The sequence below is a fragment of the Lissotriton vulgaris genome, chromosome 2_1, assembly GCF_964263255.1.
Source record: "Lissotriton vulgaris chromosome 2_1, aLisVul1.2, whole genome shotgun sequence".
NCBI classification, from domain to species: Eukaryota; Metazoa; Chordata; class Amphibia; order Caudata; family Salamandridae; genus Lissotriton; species Lissotriton vulgaris.
Window position 1 is genome coordinate 822,532,534 of NC_141687.1, and position 21,213 is coordinate 822,553,746.

The following is a 21,213-nucleotide window of genomic DNA, read 5'->3' on the forward strand; positions in this document are numbered from 1 at the left end:
AGGGAATCTTTATTTTTTCGTGCATCTTATCACTCTTGCATAGTGCATACTTTGAGTTGTGCCAGGTGTTTATGTGGGACTTGGATTGAGATCTCTGGTGCGGAGGTTGAAGGGAAAGCAGAATGCCTGTCAGTGGGTTGGTATCTCTGCAGAGCACACAGAACAATAGTCATGTATTCCATACAATTGAAATTCTATTACAGGACCGGAGGCTTCAGATTATGCTTCTCATTCTTTACTGCAAAAATCACAGCAAACAATGAAAATGCGTACTTTCAATAAATAACAATAAACAACTACATTTCCCATGATGACATGTACATAGGCACGCCCCCATAGTCCATAAGAACCCCTTGCGTGCAGCCATCTTCCTCTTTCTTTGCTGCTCACAGCGAGATAAGTGCACTTGTTCCCTCTAGCTGCTGTTTAGCAATCATGTTTTCACTGTTTAAGACTGTTTATGCATGTTTTTGCTTTAATTGGAGGTGTCTATAACAACTTTGATAACGTTGAGGGAGGGTTTTCACTTAGTTTTATTCTCGTCCTGTTCAAGCAGGTACACCTGCAGAACTCCATTTTTCCCAACAAGATCTCAGTTTTATAGAGGCGGAGATCGTTGGTTTGCTGCAAAAGCGAACGATAGCACCAGTCATCCAAGGACCCCGCGGCTTCTGCAGCAACATCTTTATTGTACAAAAGAAGGGAGGTGGAAACGGACTGGTTCTGAACCTCAAGGATTTCAATCAATTTCTAACGTACAATCACTTCAAGATGGAGGGCATCCATCTTTTAACGGACTTGCTACAGGAAGGGGACTGGTTGGTCAGGTTGGACCTCAAGGACGCTTACCTCTCCATTCCCATCTTCCCTCCGCATAGCAGGTACCTACAGTTCAGGTGGAACGGCCAATGGTACGAATATTTGGCTCTGCCTTTCGGGCTCTCCTCAGCTCCTTGGTGTTTCACCAAGATAATGAAGCCGGTTGTGGCTCATCTACGGGAGAGGGAGATATGTCTCATAATTTATCTGGACGATATCCTGATAATGGCACAGAGTCAACAGGTTCTTCTGCAGCACCTCACCCTTACGACAACGCTGCTTCAAACCTTAGGGTTGATCATCAATCCGAAGAAATCAGTGATAGTTCCCACTCAAGTAATAGATTTCCTGGGTTTCACGATAGACTATGTCGGCCCAGCTGTGCCTTCCAAAGGCGAAACTGAAGGATCTCAAGAAAGAAATCCGGAAGTTGCTGAGCAATCAGACAGTAACTCTCAGGGCGATTGGCAGAGTAGTAGGGATATTGACCTCATCTGTACAGGCAATATTCCCGGGCCCTCTTCACTACAGGGCTCTGCAAAGGCTAAAGATCAGACATCTTCAGAAGGGACTGTCCTATTCGGACGTCATCCCTCTGTCAAGAGGAAATACAAACCGAGCTACAATGGTGGCTAGGCCATGTAGACGCCTGGAACGGTAGAGTGATCTTCGGCTCCCAACCAGAAGTCATAATCAAGTCCGACGCCAGTAGATGGGGCTGGGGAGTGCGCTGCGGAGACATCTCCACAGGCGGCAGATGATCTCCACAGGAGCTTGCCTTGCATATAAATTGCTTGGACCTGCTCGCAGGGTCGTTCGCCGTGCGGACGTTATCCCCGAGGCAGACCTCTTGTTGTATCCTCCTTCGCATGGACAATGTGTCAGCGGTGAGGTACATCAACAAGTTGGGCGGCACGAGGTCGTTGCTTTTTGTGCAGGTAGCCAAGGATTTTTGGCACTATTGCCTGCCGAATCAAATATCGGAAGTGGCGGATTGGAACTCGAGGTACCTCAGACTGGAAGCTGCTTCCAGAGATCTTTCAGTGGATACAGAGTATTTGGGGTCCATTCCAGACGGACCTCTTTGCCTCCAGACTAACATATCAACTCCCGCAGTTCTTCAGTTGGAGGCCGGACCCACTAGCGCAAGAGACCGATGCCTTTCTCCAGGATTGGTCGAAGGCAACCCAATATGCCTTTCCCCCCTTCATGTTGATCCCCAGAGTAATGTCGCAGGTGATCAGACAACGGGCGGAGATAGTCATGGTGACGCCATGGTGGACGTCCCAGTCGATGTTCCCCAAGTTATTACAGTGGTGTTGCGATCTCCCCAGACTCCTTCCGGAGTCGGAATTGCTATTGCTGGGCCCTCATCAGGAGTGGCACCCATTGATAGTGGAAGGCAGGCTTCAGCTGATGGCTTGGAGGCTTTCAGGGAACAGTGGCAACTGCCAGGCGTTTCGAGCAGGACATTCGAATTTATCAGGCAGGTCTGGGCACCATCCACAAGAAAATGGTATTCCTTGGCCTGGAAAAACTGAGTGGATTGGTGCATGGAACGACACTTGGATCCCGTGGGGGCAGGGTTACCCCACATGTTGAATTTTTTATCGGATAGAGCAGCGGAAGGATTGGCTTATAGATCGGTGAACAATTTCCGGTCCGCCATTTCAGCGGGGCATACCCAGATAGACGGGAAACCGGTAGGCATGCACCTGGTGGTATGCAAGTTGCTTAAGGGTATTCGGGTGGCCAATCCACCTAAACCCAAGTAAACCGGTTTGTGGGATTTTTCATTAGTTCTCGCATTGTTTAACGGATGGCCTGTCAACACGCTCTTAAGTAGGAAACAATTATCGGCCAAATTGGCCATGTTACTTTGCCTTTCAGCATGCAGACGTTCGTCGGACGTGCGAGCTCTCGACGTTACAGGTAGAGTATTTACTCTGGAAGGAGTTTCCTTTACCATTACAGGACACACCAAAACAATGTCACGTCATATTACTTATAATGCATTGCATGATAATGAGAAATTATGTGTGGTACAATGTTTGAAGACACATGAGGAATGCACAAAGGCCATCAGGCCTCAGGGCTGTTCACAATTGTTGATTGCATTGCAAAAACCTTATAAAGCTGTGGTGGCCGCCACCATCGCCAGATGGCTTCGTTATATTATGAAAGAAGCTGGCACTGACATCACCATAGTCGGTGCTAATTCTGTAAGAGGCGCTATGGCATCAAAATTGTTTATGTTGGGTTCCAGCATTCAGGACATTATGCCTAGCGCAGATTGGTCCTCAGAGTCCACTTTTAAGACTTACTATTATAAGCCGGTGGGGGATATTACCTCTGTTGTTTTCAATGAGCTTTAAACTAGCATAATCTGAAGCCTCCGGTCCTGTAATAGAATCAAAAATTAGCTAGCATTCGCACCAATAATTTTCAATTCGATTAAGGACACTGAGGCGAGGATTATCCTACCAGACTTGGTTATGTGTAACAGCTTGCCCACCCAATTGCTTTCGGTGGTTACGGTTTCATCTCCTTTGTTTCAGGATCAGACAAGAAATCTGACTAAACGCAAAAGACTGCCAGGATATTCAACCTGAGGAGGACGTTATTTCTTCCATGTTGGAGGAGTTATGATGTTATTCAAGTTATTTGGACTTGTTCGCTACAAAGAAAGAGGAAGATGGCTGCACGCAAGGGGTTCTTATGGACTATTGGGTCGTGCCTATGTACATGTCATCATGAGAAATGTAGTTTGTTATTTAATGACAATACGCATTTTCTGCTGTGATTTTTGCAGTAAAGAATGAAAAGCATAATCCTCGCCTCAGTGTCCTTAATAGAATTGAAAATTCTTGGCGCGAATGCTAGCTAATTTTTGATTCTGGGTCAAGGCTGGTGAGAGGAAGAGTCGATATAGCAAAGCAATCTTGACTGGAACTCTTTTTTCTATAATAATGTGCCATTTGCTCCTTTATTTAGATCAATGGTTATTTTTATGAGTTGTATGTAATTTATTGTATTTTATTTGTGCTTTTATGGCCATGTGTGCCGAAATAAAGTTGTTAGGATGATGATGAAATTCTGGGTATATGTGTGTGAAAGGGGTACACAGATGTCAAAATATTTACAAGGCAAAAGTAAAAGAAAATAAAGTGCATAAATGTGAGAAAGCAGAGTATGTTTGGGGTGGTGAAGTGAGGAAGACGCAAGGAAGCACATTCAGGCGAGAGTGAAAAGATGCTGCTGAAGAGGAAAGATATGAGGCTGAAGATGTGCAGATGGTTGAGTTGTGTGAAGAAAAAGGGAATACATATCTGACAAAGCACATAACTGAAGCCCATATAACCTCCACAGGCATCATTAGTATTTAGTTCACCCTCACAATTTCAAAACTGGAATATTTCCAATGTTAATTTTTTATAATAAATCCCTCTTACTCATTTATCTTAAACCGCTAATAAAGTAATAGTACTGGCTCATTTTAGGTGTATGTCAGTTGTTATGTTGTATGTCTAAATGCAATAACATCTCAGAGAAATCAAAATATCAGTCAAGTTTCACACTATGGTAATCACAGAAATTTAGCATGTTCCCTTTTAGAGAACCCCCTATTTTTACATCCCACTTAAAGATAGGTCTGCACATATTTCCATATGACTGATTGCAGCAAAGCAGCAAAGCAGCTGTGGATGCTTCCCGAAGACTAGTTAAGAGTATTTTCATCGAAAGTCGATGATGCATGCAGTGAGAGACTCTAGGCAAGCATATACTTTAAAGTGCCAGAAGTTATCATGCTGTATAATTTACATATTAAAGGAACTGTTGGTAATATTAATGCATTACTATATGGGGCACTTTTAATTTGTTTAATATTAAAAGATTGTACTTCCCCACTGGATTATAAAACTTGCTTTCTCACTGAATTAATTAATCTTTTTTCAATGTTTTTCTTACAAGGAGGACCCCCCTGGTCACCACGTTTGCTCATTAAACCTGCATGCTTTGCTCTCTACATAGAAAGCCATACCCAAATGTTATGGCCCACCAATTTTAAATGTCACCAGGCACCGCTAGTAATATGAGAGAGACTCACCAAGCACTAGGGTGGTTATTTAGTCAAAGAGGGTGGTGGGGGAGGGTGTAAGAAGCACACAACTGAATGAGCTGGAATATGCAAGCGCTCATATAAAGTGTGAAAGCAAAATAGAAAAAAAGTACTTCCATGAGAATGAGCAGTGGAAGAATAAATCAGAAGGATGGTAAAGAGGCAATGGCGGATCAACCTAAAAAGACATGTACTTGAAAGCAGAATACCAAGGGGATCAGGGTGCACTCTCTTCGGTGCCCCATCAATGATGCTGAGGGACTCTAAGAGAAGACAGGTCCCTCTCCCCCAAAATAAGGGTACCCACGATAGCTTTGAAAAGATACCCCCCAAAAGAGCAGAGAAAAATATGATACTGGAACCACTTTCAGAACATAAAGGATGGAAGCAGGTACATATCGCCCCTTTCTCCAGTTCACCTTTTTCAGTGGCTACAAACTGCAAATCAACAAACTAAGATTCAGTACACAAACACTTTGTAGAACAGAAGAAGCTTCATTCCTGGAAAATAAAATCATGGATGTGTCCCAAGTCTATTTCTAGAGGATTGTATCAGAAGCCTTGCTGTGAGAATGGAAGGGATTAGACATGTAAAGATAAATACAAACATGAACAAGGAGCGCACTTTCCAACCGAGATGTGGAACTAGAACAGGGGCTAATGATAGACTGAAGGACTGAGTGGGTGGCACTAGTAACCTGGTGAAAGTTATATATCTTTAACTATTTTAACTTTTGTTCCCCCCTCCCACCTCCAGAACCATACACGTGTCTAAGGCGTTACAGGAAGGTGTTTTATTGGTGTCTAAAACAGTAGGTGATCTAGTTATTTATTTTTCCAAATAGTTTGGCACTCATTTCCCAAAAGAATATTAAATTGTGCATCTAAAACGGCCTTCAATTTGGATGATGCAATTTTACATCTGTTTGGATCACTTATAAGCACTCTTTGCACATCTGCTTCCTCATTTACATCCTCAAAAGATACCTTGTACATATTAAAAATATATTTTTGCATGCGCCCTTTCTATGATACTCCATCCAACCGGCTTTTTCTGTTCCAATGTTTGAGTAGGCCTCCAATAACGTTTGACTTCATTTTTCAGCTTCTGCTAATCATACAGCTATATTCTTGAAATGTTTGTTTTCCAAAAGATGTATCCTTGACTTTATACAAGCAATCACTGAAATCGCTTATACTGCACAAGGGATTCAAATGTATTCTTTTTGCCTACATTACTCCAACTCAAGTCTTTTAAAAGCCATCTGAGGAATGGTTGGTGGACTTAAGGAAGTCTTATAAGTAGCTTTTTTGTCCAAGGAATGTTCAGTCCAACAAGTCCACTGTTGTTGAAATGTGGTCAACAAATGTATTCAGGTTTGGTCCACACACAATGTTCAAAATTCCAGTAGACAGCAAGGTCCAATGCATGTTGTCTACCAATGGGCCTCTTCATACCTTCATGTGCTGCAATTCAGGCGCTTCAACTCAATTCTTCACCGATTCTTACCATCCATATTATTCACAGTCACTGTGTCCTTTCTGGATAAAGTATTCCTATGTTACTAAATCACATTTATGAGTCATAGAGCTGGTCTCGGTTATGTCCATAATGAGAAAGGAATGCTATTCTCTTTGAACCCAAATCCTGCTGACAGAGGTTATCACACCCAGTCATGGGACTGGAAGATTAAAATCGCTGGCCTTGTGAGCTTGAAACCTATGGGCCTATGCCGCACCTCAACTTCCCAGTGTCTTCATCTGACATAGCAAAAAAATGCTTTTTAACAGAGGTCAAAGCATGGCTGTCACCAATCTAGATTTTCCTTTACCCATTGCTGGCCATCTTTCAGATCCACAGATGTGGTATGCCGTGAACGTAGGGTAAGGGCCAACATTTCTTATGTTACAAACTGAAACGCCTTCAACTTTCATTTCATGCCCACATTCTCCAGCAACACGGCCAAATGCAAACAATGAAGGCATTTATTGTAAATGCATTAATGGACTGTTAAACCAACAAGAAGCCACAATTCAACATTCTGGGACGAATGAATTCCTCAGCACACTTTGCATACTCTTTTTTCTTTAATTATTATTTGAGGGTGTAGTTGGCTTTGAAAAACAAATGCTAGACAGCAGTAGGTTTTGGCTCTCCAAAGTTCAATTAGTTCAAGGCAGGTTTACGGCAATCTTTACGATAAGTGTGATTTACCCCAACTCGTATACCTTGGAGGGGGGATGGGTGTTTACTAGTTTGAGGGTACATGGTAGCTTTAGAAGAAGGCTCTACTTATAGAGGTAACCACGCAACACTTCTAAAGAGAGCTTGGTCAGCTTTAACTCGGTTTTTAGAAGTGCAAGATTAAACACACTGGATAATAGGGCTCAGCTGAACTCTGGTACCAATATGACATTTGTAATGGCCTACTTCCACGTGAAGAAGCCATCAAATGGCACGTAGTAAATACATAATCAAGGTATCTGCAACCCTTATTATGGGAATACTAGAAGTGCTATGAAACAGGGACCACAGCCTACAACCAAAGTTCATAAATGCACCCTTTTGAAAAGAACAGAAAACACGAACTATAAAAATGTAGTCTGCAATGCATATCTCACTATACAACACCAGTAAACTGTCAAAGACTAAAGCAATGTACACTACCAAGCAGCAGAATTGGGTCAGTCAAGTATGTAAATCAGGTTAGGAGTATAAACAAATTACTTTGCTGGGAAAAGGACAGGGTTTTATTTACAGTACAGCAACTCTACAAAAGAGTACTGCTTAACTATTGTAAATTGTTCTTTTTTTGAGCTCAGTTTGTTTTTTGGCATTCAGGATTGTCATTGTGGCACAGTTTCCTGTGGGGTTTCCGGTTATTATAAATAGCCATTTTCTCATAAATTCATTTTTATCTTTCACGCAAGCTCGAACGCAGTTCCCAAAAAGTGCTTTCAGAAGATATACTGCCTCACTGAAACATATTGCTCCAACTGGGCTGAGTTTTCACAAGTTAATGGCACATTCTTAACTAAGATTTTATGACAGTTAAATAGAAGTGGGTCTGTAGTAGCTCATGCTGTTCTATTGTGTATAAACATTGTATGATACGTGGCTCTGGAGTTGCTGAAGCAGGGATGGCCTTGAATTGCCATCTCCAAGCCAGATTTTGAGAATGTACACATTAGAAAATTCTGCATTGAGGGAAAGTATCTAACTAATTTTCACTACCAGTACTTCTCCTGAAATTCCGACATTGATCAAGTTCTCCTGGGCCTAAGTTGAACACCCTTGTGCTAATGTAAGGGTCAGTAAACAGTGGCGGGGGTCCTTTGTTTTTGCCACAAGCAAAAAGCATAGATGAAAATGTGGTAAAATTATTTGCAGATTTTAGAAATATTTGATAATCTGAGAACCTTTTCCGATCGGTGGACTAAACTATGGTTAGCTACCACTGGCTTAAAAAGAAGTTCCCTATAAGTAACACATACACAGGTATCCTTACCCGATCATAAGTAGAACACGGCTCATTCAAGCTTCCAATCTCTAGCTTCTTTGCAAATCTCCTCCTCCCAAAAGTGTGCGCTAAACACTCATGCCACCACCATAGGTCTCGTGCCAGCTCCCCTGTGATGGTCCTCCTGGCCAGCTTGCCGGCAGTCTGCTACCCTCTGCTGGTTTGTGCCTCCTCTGCTCGTTTTTCTGCCACTTCTCTGTTCGCTCTTGCCCTCCATTTTGCCTCTTTCTGCTAGTTCTGCCTATTATGTTGCCCCTTTCTGCTCACTTCTGACCTTTGTTCTGCGTTTTTATGCTCGTTTCTGACTTTTATTTGCCCTTTTTCTGCTCGTTTGACCTTTATTATGCCTCTTTTTCAGCTCTTTTCTGACCTTTATTCTGCCTTTTCTGCTCATTGCGGACCTTTATTTACCCTCTTTCTGCACGTTTCTGACCATTATTCTGAAGTCGATTCCACAGCGCCCAGATACGGCTAGGGATGACTGTGCAGCGCTATACAAATGCTGATTGATTGTTGTTTGAGATACTCATGTAGTCAGAAGTAGGTTTTGCGGCGGTATTAAGAAAGTACCAAACAGAACAGTACTTCACAAGGACCAATTTCTAGTCTCCAAGCCAGGAAAGCTTTTCAGTCAATAAATAGTGAGAAATTTCAAAACACCTTTACTCTTGCCCTAATTGGTGCCCCTAAAATAAAGCAATCTAACCCGTTGTGGTCCAGGTCAGTCAGTTTAGGACAGGGGGAAACAGGAACTCTAGGTTATCTTTATATAAAAACTTGCATCTTAAGGGCAGGACAAGGGAGGCCAGCAGTGATCAGAGAGTTTCACGTGCCCAACAGGGACAAATAGAGTGAGTGTTAATGCCCTGTAAGTGCCTTTACTTTACAGACTTGGGAAAAATCCATTCTAGGGACAGTAAGAGCCTTATTTCAGCTCATCTCAGGTCAACATTTACTGCCAGGTTCTAGTCTGTAAGGTGTAACCATTCTGATGCTTTCGCCATTATTTGTGAGTGAGCAAGCCAATATAAAGCAAGACTCGGCCTATGTATTGGTCTGGAGTAAGTGGCAAGGCAACAAAGGTTTGAGACCAGGTATTCGGAAAAGGCAGAAAACAGGATACCCAGTTGCACTTAACTGTGGCACTGGGGTCATCTGCCACGGAAGCCCACGGAAGTCCTTCAACAACTGGTAATGCAGTTCTGTCATCTATTTGTTTTGGGGAGGATTGAAAGTGGTCATGCATATCACAGCCCCGGCCTATGTGCTTTCAAGACATGGGAGAGTAAACTTCCTTTCTATGTCACCCCTCTGCGAGGCACTCCTGTTCGCTCTCCTCTTAAAATCCTGACTCAGCTCTGGATGTGGGCCAACATCCAATGGGCAAAGTCTTGTATAGAAATGCATAAGAAATTGTATCTCATCTAAATTATTTTTTTCTGAGTGCGATTCCTTTACCTTGTTTTAGGTTTCTCTTTACCAATACAGCAGGGGAGCAACTATGTGTAAACCTATGTCAAAAACTGTTTTTTTTTGGAGCTGCCCAAAAGATCAGTGCAGCATAAACTGCCTGAGCACTTCATCTATTGAACGAAATGCAAGTAGTCCCAGATGCTGTACATTAAAGGTTCGTTAGGCCAAATAAATAGAGCAGGCTTCTGAGCACGCATACCACATACTTCTGGCCTGGACAAAGACCGTGAATGTGATATACTCACCCCGTATCCTCTCACCAAACATGCGACTCAAACAAAAGAATATCTCTAGCTTTCTGTAGTAGAATAGTCTCGGTCCAAAAGACATACAAATTTAGATTAATTTAGTTTGAGCCAGGACTGGGGTGATCTTATTTTTGGTGGCAAAGGCCCACACCCTGTCCCACTCTTGTTCGTTTAATGGGGGCTGTATTAGTTTATCCCAGTATTCCTTCCTGTTAGTTTTGAGCTTGGACTTGTGGCCGAAGTATTTTGTATATTCATGAGACTTGGTGTCCCATTTTGTTTAGGCTCGCTACGCACTGGAAGATTGAGGGATGGGTATTTGCCAATTTAGATTTCAATAGGGCTGCTTTTATCTTTAGAAATCTATATAGATCTAGATCTTCTAGTTGGTAGATTGTTTTCAACTCTGAGAATGTAATTCGTGTTGTGCCCCTTTCCAACTGGTGTGGGTGTGAGATGCCCTTTCTCCAAACCAGAAGGGTATATCTAGATGTCGGTCCTATCCTTAACCTCCACCTATCCCTATCTCTTTTCTCTTCTTTCCTATCTCAGACCTACCTCTGTGCAAGTATAACCAGCAAAAGGGGACCCACGCAAATGTACTTTTGACTTTTATACTTTGTATTTACCTGCTGCAGAAAACCCATGTAACAAGCCTGTGCTATGTATATAAAATCAATAAAATAAATTTAAAATAAAAATGCCTGCAGTGAACACAAATTATTATAGACTTTTGTTATTGAGCCTTCCTACCTCTAATGATCCGCACCATCCTATTTGAGACCTTTTTTGGGGTGTTAACAGTGGCTTTTCATGCCATTTACAAATGCCTTGAAAGGGGCAGCCTGTTCTGAAAAACTTAAGTGGCAGAAGAAAAGCTGGGTCTGTTTGTTGAAAATGGGGGACATGGTGTTATAGGGTATTTGGCAGATTCAGAACATTGTCAAAAAATGCCGGATATCCCCTTGGCCTTATTCAAAAGGTAAACATGAGAATACACTCTAAAGAGGGCTGAAAGGACATACATTGATTTCTGACAAATGTTTGACAACAGCCAAACTCCAAATAATCCCCTAGGTCTTATTATACTTTCACTAGTACGAATATTTCTCTCAGATAAGCATTTTCCTGTTGTATGCCACAAAAACAATGGGAGGTGAAAGATACTAAAGTACGTGTTTAGTACTCTATTTTCAGCTGCCATCCATTGGTTCCAACAAGTGCACTCCAGTCTGATTTTTCTTTGCCAGAGCATATCGATCAGTATTTCCCTGACAGATAGTTCTGGTGAGAGACCAACGAGCCCTTGCAGATAATGACCCTAGTTCATTTCTCATCTCAGCTTCAGAACCGCTCAACTCTACGCCCAATTGTGACTTATGTCAAAGCAGAGAGTAGATTCATAGACTAAGTTCTGTAGGGCGAGGCCCTCATCCATAGCTGAGACAGAGGATGACGTATTTCATCCCAGTGAACAGCACATTTTATACACTTTGAAAGGCTTGGAACTGTTTACATTCCAGGTCTTTTACTAGGAAATTCCATCAAAAAAAAAAAAATACATCCTGCGGAGGGGGGGATGGGGGGCGGAGGGGTGGGGGGGGGTTATGTGGGAGTGGCTACGTGCTTGAGTGGGATGGCCATGTACATGTAGTTGGTCGGCTCCCGCAGCCCCGTTCGCTTTCCTCGATATCCTGCTTCGTCTATCCGTTCCTCTGTGCTGGGACACTCACAGAAAGAAACCCCTATTCCGGACGAGCACACAGGACTGCCTCATACACCCGACCGCCAAGCAGTCGCAGATCGCCAGACGAGAGGCATGTGGGACGCCGCAAGCCGGGACTTCCAGTGGATGCCGGGGCCGCGTCGGTGGGAGAGACCGGGATACACGCGTGGCAGCTCCTCTGCCCGCTGGAGTATTTCCAGCCAGTAACGAGCGGTGAGTGCCGTGCGCTCTTCCGCCTCTACTAGTCGCCTACCCTCGCTCGATCTTGGGACAGTCCTGGGCAGCTTCTCTTCTTAGTCTTGCCGGGTGCGGCGGCCGCCATTACCGCCTCAGACCGACCCTGTAGCGACACGCGCCAGTCATAGCTGACTCTACCGGCTGGAGCTTAGACGTCGATCTGCATCAGGTATCGACCTTCTGCCTCTGACTGGGACTCCAATACTCAAGGCGCCTGTACCCCCTGGGGTCCCACTACCCAGTAAACTCACGAGGCGCTCCACTTTGATGCAGTGACCAGCGAGAGAGCCCCGCCTGAAGTGATCGCACCAACTTAGGAGCCTGCATGCTCATCGATTTCCCACCACAGTTCACGGAGGATACTTGCACTGACCGTCATCATTGGTCAGGCACTACAGTGTGGGAAGCAAAAGTCCGGCGTGGGGTGTATATCCGGAGGCCCCACAGGATGTCCAATGCTAAGGGTTCCAAGGTGCTCTCACAGCATAGACTTGACCGCTTCCAGTACCAAAAATCTAACTTTCCTGAAGCAGCGCACAAAGACAGGCCAAATGCAGAGACTGGTAATCACCCTCCTGAGCACACTCTGAAGGATGTGATGAACGCCATCGCAGGGGTGAGAGCCTCTATGGAGCAACACACAGACAACATAACAGTGGAGGTCACCCTCATCAGAGCGGACCTCTCCATGATAAGTGACAAAGTTAAGCAACTCGTGGTTACTTTATCCAGCCTAGTGGACGATGTCTCAGCTGCAAAACGAGCTCCGGGACCCCCAAGCCTTTAAGAAACAAGCAGAGGACAAGCTAGACTATTTTGAAGGGCGCTCTAGGAGAAACAACGTATGAATTCTTGGGGTACCGGAGAAAGCGGAGGGGCAGGCAGTGGACCGGTTTGTTGAAGACCTCACCACAAACCACCTTTGCCCCAAAGGCCTGTCTCAGCTATTTGTGGTCGAGAGAGCCCATAGGGTCCCCGGCGGAAGACCAAAACCGGGGGCTTCTCTGTGACCGATCCTGTCCCGGCTACTGACCTTCAGGAACCATGATGGCATCCTGCAGAGTACCAGGGCAGCCCCGCCACTCAAGTATGATAATGCCACGATCACCTTTTTCCCGAACTTCAGACAAAATGTTTAGAAGCTCAAGCGTTCCTTCCTGAGAGATAAAAAGGAGCTCTGGGACAGGGCAGTAAAGTACTCAATGCTTTTTCTGGTGCGCCTGCGTGTGGAGGCCAACGGGAAGGCCTGATTCTTTGACCGCCCTGAGGAGGCGATGGGCTGGCTGGAGGGGTGGTGGGATGCGAGAGACAATGTCATGTACGGATGCGGTACGGATCGACCGAGGAGAGGCTGCACAGACCTGGTAAGCTGCTTTTCTGACCCTTTCATCAATTGGGGTGTAGGGAGATTGCTGCGATGCCACACTCTAGTGTTTTTTCCCTACACCCAGTCAGGGTGTACTCTCACTGGGGGACATTTGGACATGTGAGTGAACCAGCTGAGGACATGATATACACCTACTAATTTGAAGGTTTGGCAGGTTGCAGGAGCGATTACTCCGTACTAGTTACCTTCTTTATGGTTTACAGGTTGGGTGACAGGCGCTCCGCAGTTGTTTAAGGGTGGGGGGGTGGTACTGTTTCGAAGGTTTTTTCTTTCACAAATTATTTTTTAATTGTGACAAGGAAGCTGGATATTTTGCACTCATTACACCTGGACCATAACCACATGCATGCTCACACAACAAAAATTACTTAGCTGGAATGTTAATGGACTCCGAGATAGGCGAAAACGAACACTGCTCCTCCAGTACCTCAAACAACACTCCCCGGATGTGGTGCTCCTTCAGGAGACCCACTTGAAGGGACTTACCTGCAATGCCCTCAATCGATGGGGCTACAAAATTATCGTTCACGCGGGCTTTACCACCAGCTCACAGGGTGGGTATCCTCCTAAAAACTATGTGTCCTTTCACCCTGCAACACACATGAACTAACGAGTGAGAGAGATACGTAGCTGTTACGGGAAGATGGGGGGGTGGAGGGGGGGTAGGTGTGCGGGGGAACACATGCTCAATTTAATTTCAGTCGAAATTTCAGCACAAAACATTTACTGATCTGGGGTCGCTGCTCTTGGGCCTTACTGAAGGTCTCCTCTTAGTCGGCGGGGATTTTAATGCAGTTGTCTCGGGCTCCCTGGACTGGCACCCCCCCCCCCCCCCCCCCCCCCCCCGAGGGACTTGAACTCCTCAAACCATTGGCTGCCTGATTTCCTGGACTACCTGGGTCTGACAGACACATGGAGGGCACACCACCCCACCAATATACAACACACCTTTTTCTCGGGTGCTCACAAGAGCTTCTCTCGCATCAACTATGTGCTCATCCCCGCCACGCAGACTACGTATAATCGGGAGGTCAAACACCTAGCCAGGGGTATCTAAGACCATTCTCCCCTGTGGGTACAAATGGGGTTGGGTGAAACACAGACTGGGGGAGTTGCGCCTATAAACCCATGGTATCTACGAAACCCACAGGTCAGGAAAGAACTCTGAAATCTATCCGGTTGTATTTTCAGGAGAATCAGGGCTCAGTTGACTACCCCAACTGGGGGAGTTGACCTCAACTGGGGGAGTTGCGCCTATAAACCCATGGTATCTACGAAACCCACAGGTCAGGAAAGAACTCAAATCTATCCGGTTGTATTTTCAGGAGAATCAGGGCTCAGTTGACTCCCCCAGATACTATGGGAGGCTTTTAAATCAGTGGTATGGGGCAACTCCATTTCTCTTATTGCCGGTACCAAGAAAGAGAAGCTTAGGGAATTGGAGAAAATAGAATCAGACATTCTGGACCTGGAGAAGCTTTCAGACGGGGATCCAACTCCAGATATACTTCACCTCCTACACCTCAAAAGGGAAGAGTATAAACACTTGGCGACAGGGCAAGCCAATGAATGGGGTGCGCAAAAAGAGGGTAGGATATACGAGTGGGGAGACAATGCCGGCAAACTGATCACATGGCTTGACAAGAAGGAAAAAGCTAGCAGACTAGCTTTCAAATTGACAGGAAATGGAGGCAGCATAATTAGAGACCCATTGGCAATAGCAGAGACATTTGCAGAACACTTTCATACAATTTACAACTCCACGTCACTCCTGGGAGAGGAGGATTCTAGAGACCTACTGCGAGATATCAAATTGCCAGTGCTCTCCCCTGCTGACCGGCTGTATTCAGACAGCCCTATTACGACTGCAGAGATAGAGCAGGCCATTCGGGGTCTTAAACCAGGGAAAGCCGCGGGTCCCAATGGGCTCTCCATCGAATTATACAAAATGTGCCCAGACTTGCTCTCCCCTCATCTGAAGGCAATGTACGAGGTCAGTAGACGCATAGGCACTCTCCCACCGGACCAGCGTCTGGCTTTGATGGTAGTCATTCACAAAGAAGGCAAACCGAAGAATCTCTGCTCAGCTTATAGACCCATTTCCTTTCTCAATGAGGAACCCAAAATCCTCGCCAAGTTGCTTGAAACTAGATTAATTAAGGTCATTAATGGTCTGGTGCATGCTGATCAGTCGGGTTTTATGTCCCAGCGGAGTACGGCCCGTAACCTACAGCGAGTGCATGGCATGTTGGGTAGAATTGACACGATACAGGAAGACGCCATTGTACTTTCCTTGGATGCCTCAATGGCATTCGACAACGTAGAATGGCCAGATCTCCTGGTGGTGCTTGAAAAAGCTGAGTTTCCTAGGTAAGACTTATATGCGGTGCCACTAGCGCAGGTAGTAGTGAATAACACCGCTCGTCTGCCTTTGCACTTAGGCGGGACACCCGCCAGAGGTGTCCCCTGTCACCATTATTATTTGCATGGTCCCTGAAACCCCTGGCGGCCTGGATCCGACAGGGTCCCGTCATTCGAGGCCCGAGGTTGTCCACGGACTGGGAGGATGGCATCTCGTTATACGCCGATGACATACTCCTTTTTTTAGCTTCCCTCCATAGATCACTCAGGAGCATCCTTGAAATCTTTGTGGTATTTGGGCAGTACTCCAGGTTCTCGATCAACTGGGACAAATCCCTACTTTATGTGCTTTCGGGCCTCCCCCTCGTTTATTCGAGGACTACCCCATTCAGATCGCGCAGGGTGGATTTTGCTACCTGGGAATTTTTGTTACTCCTGACCCTAAATTGCATTTGGAGAGAAATTTGCGCCCACCTCTACAGAGGCTGCGGGCAGATGTCGACAATTGGATGACGCTCCCTCTCACTCCTGGGGCAGGAAGCCTTATTTAAAATGATGTCCCTACCCTGTTTCCTGTATGCACTGCAAAACGCGCCCAACCCGGTGCCAGCTAGTTATTTTAGGGAAATTGAAAGTCTTCAAATGGAACCGATCTAGAACGTGAGACCCCGCATAGCGCACAAGAAATTGGTCCTCAACTGGTTTGACGAAGGCATCAGCCTCCCGGACATAGAAATATTACTGGCCCGCTCAATTGGCAGCCATCAATCAGGCCACCTGCTGCTGCCTTCATGATCCAGGATATGGAATAGATAGATGGCTACTGCCGGGCGGAACCTTTGGTGTTGCACTTTATTCCCCCAAGAAAAACTCCCGCTCACTTGCCCTACCAAGCATGCTGTAAAGATTTGGCTGGACGTTCCTAAAAGTATGGGTTGGAGTGGCAGGCTAACTCTCGCCACTCAAATTGTGGGACTCGGAACAATTAGGCCAGATGAGGACCTCCAAGGGTTTTGATAGATGGGATCTAATCGGCATTTCATGAATAGGTGATCTTTGGTCCAGGGGAGATGTGGTGCAATTTAACACTGCTACAACGATTTGAAATGGCAGAGTCAAAGTTTTTGATATCTGCAGATCCTTCATGCCCTATACTCGGCTATACCAAAAGGCACCCCGCTCACAGACTCCTCCCCCCTGGAGGATAAACTAGTGGATGGCTACTTGCCGGAAAAGGCAATCTCCGCTCACTTATAAAAAGCTCCTCCACAATACCCCTGACCCCCTGAAACACTTAAGGGGCAATGGGTGGCGGACGTCCTTGAAATAGAGGATTACGAATGGCGGGAGGCAATCGCGTCCCCCTGGGAGGTGGGTAGATCCTCGACTATGGCTAGCACAACTTAAGATCCTCCATAGGGCCTACGTTACCGGACCACAAATGGTATACATGGGAAGGGGAGGGCGGGGTTGAGTGCCGTAAGGGGTGTGGGCAGGTAGGCACATTTATGCACATCCTCTGGGGCGGTGACCGTATTCCGCGGTTTTGGCAAGCAGTACACCGAACCTTTAGGTCTGTCCTGAACAAACACATTCACCCTGAGGCGAAGCGCTGCAGCCTTAACATTTGGGAGCCTACTGACCTCACGACATCCGAGAGGACCTGGGTTACTCTGGGTCTTACAGCGGCTAAAAGGGATATTGCGCAACACTGGGGATCCGACACATCTTCCACATTGATCAAGTGGAAACAAAACATGGACTGGTGTATGTTTCGAGAAAAGACTGTATACACTGCAAGAGGTTGTCCAAAAGAGTGGACAGCAATTTGGGGGGCATGGAACTGCTAAAAAGGCGACATCTGTGAAGCACCTTTGGTACCAATTGAGGATAAAGACCTATCCTCTTGAGTCCATACGAATGACCTATTTTGTGTTATATCTTTGATGATTTGCAATCTGTGTATTGCTGAAGTATACTGTATTGTTTATTTCTTCAACAGTGCTGCTGTCTCTTATATTTTCAATCAAAAGAGTTATAAACAAAAAATCCTGGCTAATGGGAGCGTATCTTGCCCCTTTGGTCACAAAGTAAACACGGTCTAACCACCCTTAAAGCCCCATGTATTTACCACCTATGGATTCAAATCATTGCCTCAAGCCACTCCTCCACAAAAACGTCACTAGCCACAGATCTGCCTGGGCTCTCCATCCCCTTCCAATGGGCTCTCAAACATCACCACCTACTTAAAACCCCCTACAGAGCCATCCAACATCACCCAATACCTCAGTTTTCTTTAAGAACAACTGCACAACTGATGAACTTTATTGTACAACCACCCAATACACCAATTTATTCTTTTGACAAACAGTTAAAGAGTCCTACATACACATTTCATAAAGCCTCTGAACAGAATAGGCGTTAACCAAAAATGCAAAACAAAAAAAAAATATTACATACAATTAACAAAACTTGAAAAACGTGCATTTGATTGAACATGGTCAACATTATTCGCTTTTGCACCCTTAACCATGAAGACTGCAAACCATTTTTGTGTGCTACTTTTACAGAGCAATGGTTTGATAGCAACAGTGTGCTGCACATGTAATGGTTTCAAATATAGGGCGCAACAGGGGCAAAAGTAAGCCCACTGCGGGAAAGAATGCAGGGGTTAGGAATGGCAATGAAGGGAGTACAGCGATTACAATGGAAACGAGGTCCTGTTTGAATGCTGAGAAAGATAGTTATGATAACTAGCTGGAGGTGGGAAGAGGTGATGGACTAGGGAGCGGCGGGATACATGGAAAAGAAAAGCAGTAAAAAGGGAGTGAAATCTACACATCAGTGGAATTTCCCATATTTGGGTGAGTTAAACAATTCAATGTGTCCAGCTGTAAAAAAAAAAAAAATTCTTATTCAGATGCCTTAGAAACCTTGCCTACTCTAACTTATTGACTGAACTCTGAGGAAAGGCAATGAAAGGAAAGTGAAATGGAGAGGAAGCAACCTTTATTCTAGAACAATGTAGTGTTAGGGTGAGAGAGGAGAGTGTCTCCAGAAAGAGTGTGAGTGAGGAGAAACTGAACAGATGACAACAGGACTCATTTTAACAAATCACCATACATGCAGGCTTGCTCAGGGATATTCTCCAAGTGAATAGATTTAACTCCTTCTGCTCAGGTTTTACAACTAAATGGCCATGACTAGCATAGTATTTTGGTCCTGGGTGAAGGGGAAGTATATCCAACAGTCAGGAATCCAAGTCACAAACATAATTTCAAGAACAAAGTTAAATTCTTAAATTCCCCAAAATGTAACAACTTGTAAAAGAACAAATCTTACTTGTTAAGGCAAAGTTTGGATTTTCCACCTCCATTCGCTGCATTTGCGCATTCAGGTACACTTTGATATCAATCCCTCTCGCATATGAAAAGGCGTTAAAAAATCTTGGAGGTATTTTGGCAGCAATATCCGGCTCATCTCTCCCAAATCCAAGATTGTAAAGAATCTCTTCAGGGTCTTCTTCATAAAGCTCCAACAACTCTGAAACACTGAACACAAGTCATAAAATTGCAGTGGTGTTTCAATACTAAGCAGGTACATATCAACAGGGCTCTGAATGCTTAAATTATAAAGTCTAAAATGTGATCGTCGGCTAGCTCAGCGGCCTGAAGTGCAGTAAAAAAAACTTCCATATTTCCAGGTAGCAGAAGCAAAAATAAAATGTATGGTCTAGATATTAAGACATGAAGATAAGCCAAGTTAAAGTAAAAAGGTGGCTCAGTTTCCTGAAGTTTTAAGCCAAAACATTCATGGGACCTGTTAAATATCACAGAAAGACGTGTTTACCTTGAAACTGTCCCACTGCTTTTCCCAGACCCAGTGGAATTCATGCTTCGACCTTTCTGGAAAAACAGAAGTCTCCGGTCCTCAGCCGACATCCCATTGCTATGAAACATAAATGCACAGAGTAAGATTGTAGTTCTTGTACAACCCAATCATCAGATCATTTTGACAACATGGTGATAAAGACTACTTACCATGTTGAGTCCAATTGCTTATTTTTGTGATTAAGATGATCAGCTGGAAAAAAAAATTCAAGAACGGTCGTTATAAATGGCATTACCAATAGCAAGCAATCTCTAACCCAATGTGAGGCAACCCGCCCACGTACGACTTTTTAAAGAATCAGTATGAACAGCTCCTTGCAGCTTAAGAACGTATTTTAGTAGCTAATGAAATCACCCTACCCCTGTGCAGTTTCTCGAAGAATTAACTCACTTGCACCAGTAAGATGGTTTGTTTGCCCGCACACAGAATGATAATTAAGCCAAAATTTGGATGGCTGCCCGATTAGACCCAATGAAGATTAAAGGTTAGCCTGGAAAACGCCTTCAGTTTAGTCACTCCCTCACTCCGCGATGATCCCAAGTTTTTTCTGCATATGGTCTATGTATTGCAACACATCACGCTGATCTAAAATTACAGTCTGCTTTGCTTCCTTATTTGCCCACAGGGTATCGCAAGCCCTAAGCTACAGGTTTCTGCTTCTGGATCGTACAGTCGGCCTTCTTCCAGCTTCTTCTTACAAACTAACCCATCATTCTCTTTTCACTTGTGCACATTTCATTCATGCATAATAAAGCTAGCAAACACACTCACTCTCTATGGCTTCCCCACTTTGCCAGAGGAATATAGTGGGTCCTCCTGCTCGGTCAGGCCTTTAAATACCCTGGAAAAGAAATCCCAGTGCCACATGCTCAAGTGAGCTCAATCGCGATCAGACAACCATTACCATAACATTTTCTTGTAAAAGAGACTAAACAAGTATTAATATATAATATTTCACCTAATAAAAAGGTATGCACGATTGTCAAGTCAGTACCGGAGAACATACAAATGTGTATATAGGGTGTAAATATTTATAGGCAATGCCAACACGTCTGGCTTTAGCATATGTGGGATTCAGTTTAAATTATATTTTGCTAGCACATGCAATTAGAATTACAAATATAAGCATGAAAACAAAATAAGCAAAAATACCATTCTAAAGATGGCATGCAGCAAACAAAAATTGAGAATAAAGATGGGCCAACCAGATGTGATGCAGAATAGTACTACTTTTTCAACTGACGTGATCAGGAACAAATGCTGCCACTCAAATGCAGGAGCGCTGATGGCTAAAGTGAACAGATCCAGTGCTGTATGCTGTGGTGTGCAGAAGCAGAATGTGAATGATGGTAGATTAAACCAATGGATGACGAGAGTCATTTCAAAGCCCTTCTATGTATGTATGGCCAATATTATTATTTAATAATATG

The 21,213-nt window shown here is 44.5% G+C and overlaps 1 protein-coding gene across 1 annotated transcript in view; it reads right to left on the reverse strand.

Moving 5' to 3' along the window:
* The window catches only part of ITPRID2 (ITPR interacting domain containing 2), a 219,570-nt gene that overhangs the window by 164,669 nt on the left and 33,688 nt on the right, over positions 1 to 21,213 (reverse strand). The window contains exons 5-7 of the mRNA XM_086956225.1: positions 19,933 to 19,975; positions 19,742 to 19,840; positions 19,235 to 19,443 (exon numbers count right to left, since the gene is read on the reverse strand). Of these exons, the coding sequence (XP_086812351.1) occupies positions 19,235 to 19,443; positions 19,742 to 19,840; positions 19,933 to 19,975 (351 nt within the window). The remainder of the gene's footprint in view (positions 1 to 19,234; positions 19,444 to 19,741; positions 19,841 to 19,932; positions 19,976 to 21,213) is intronic.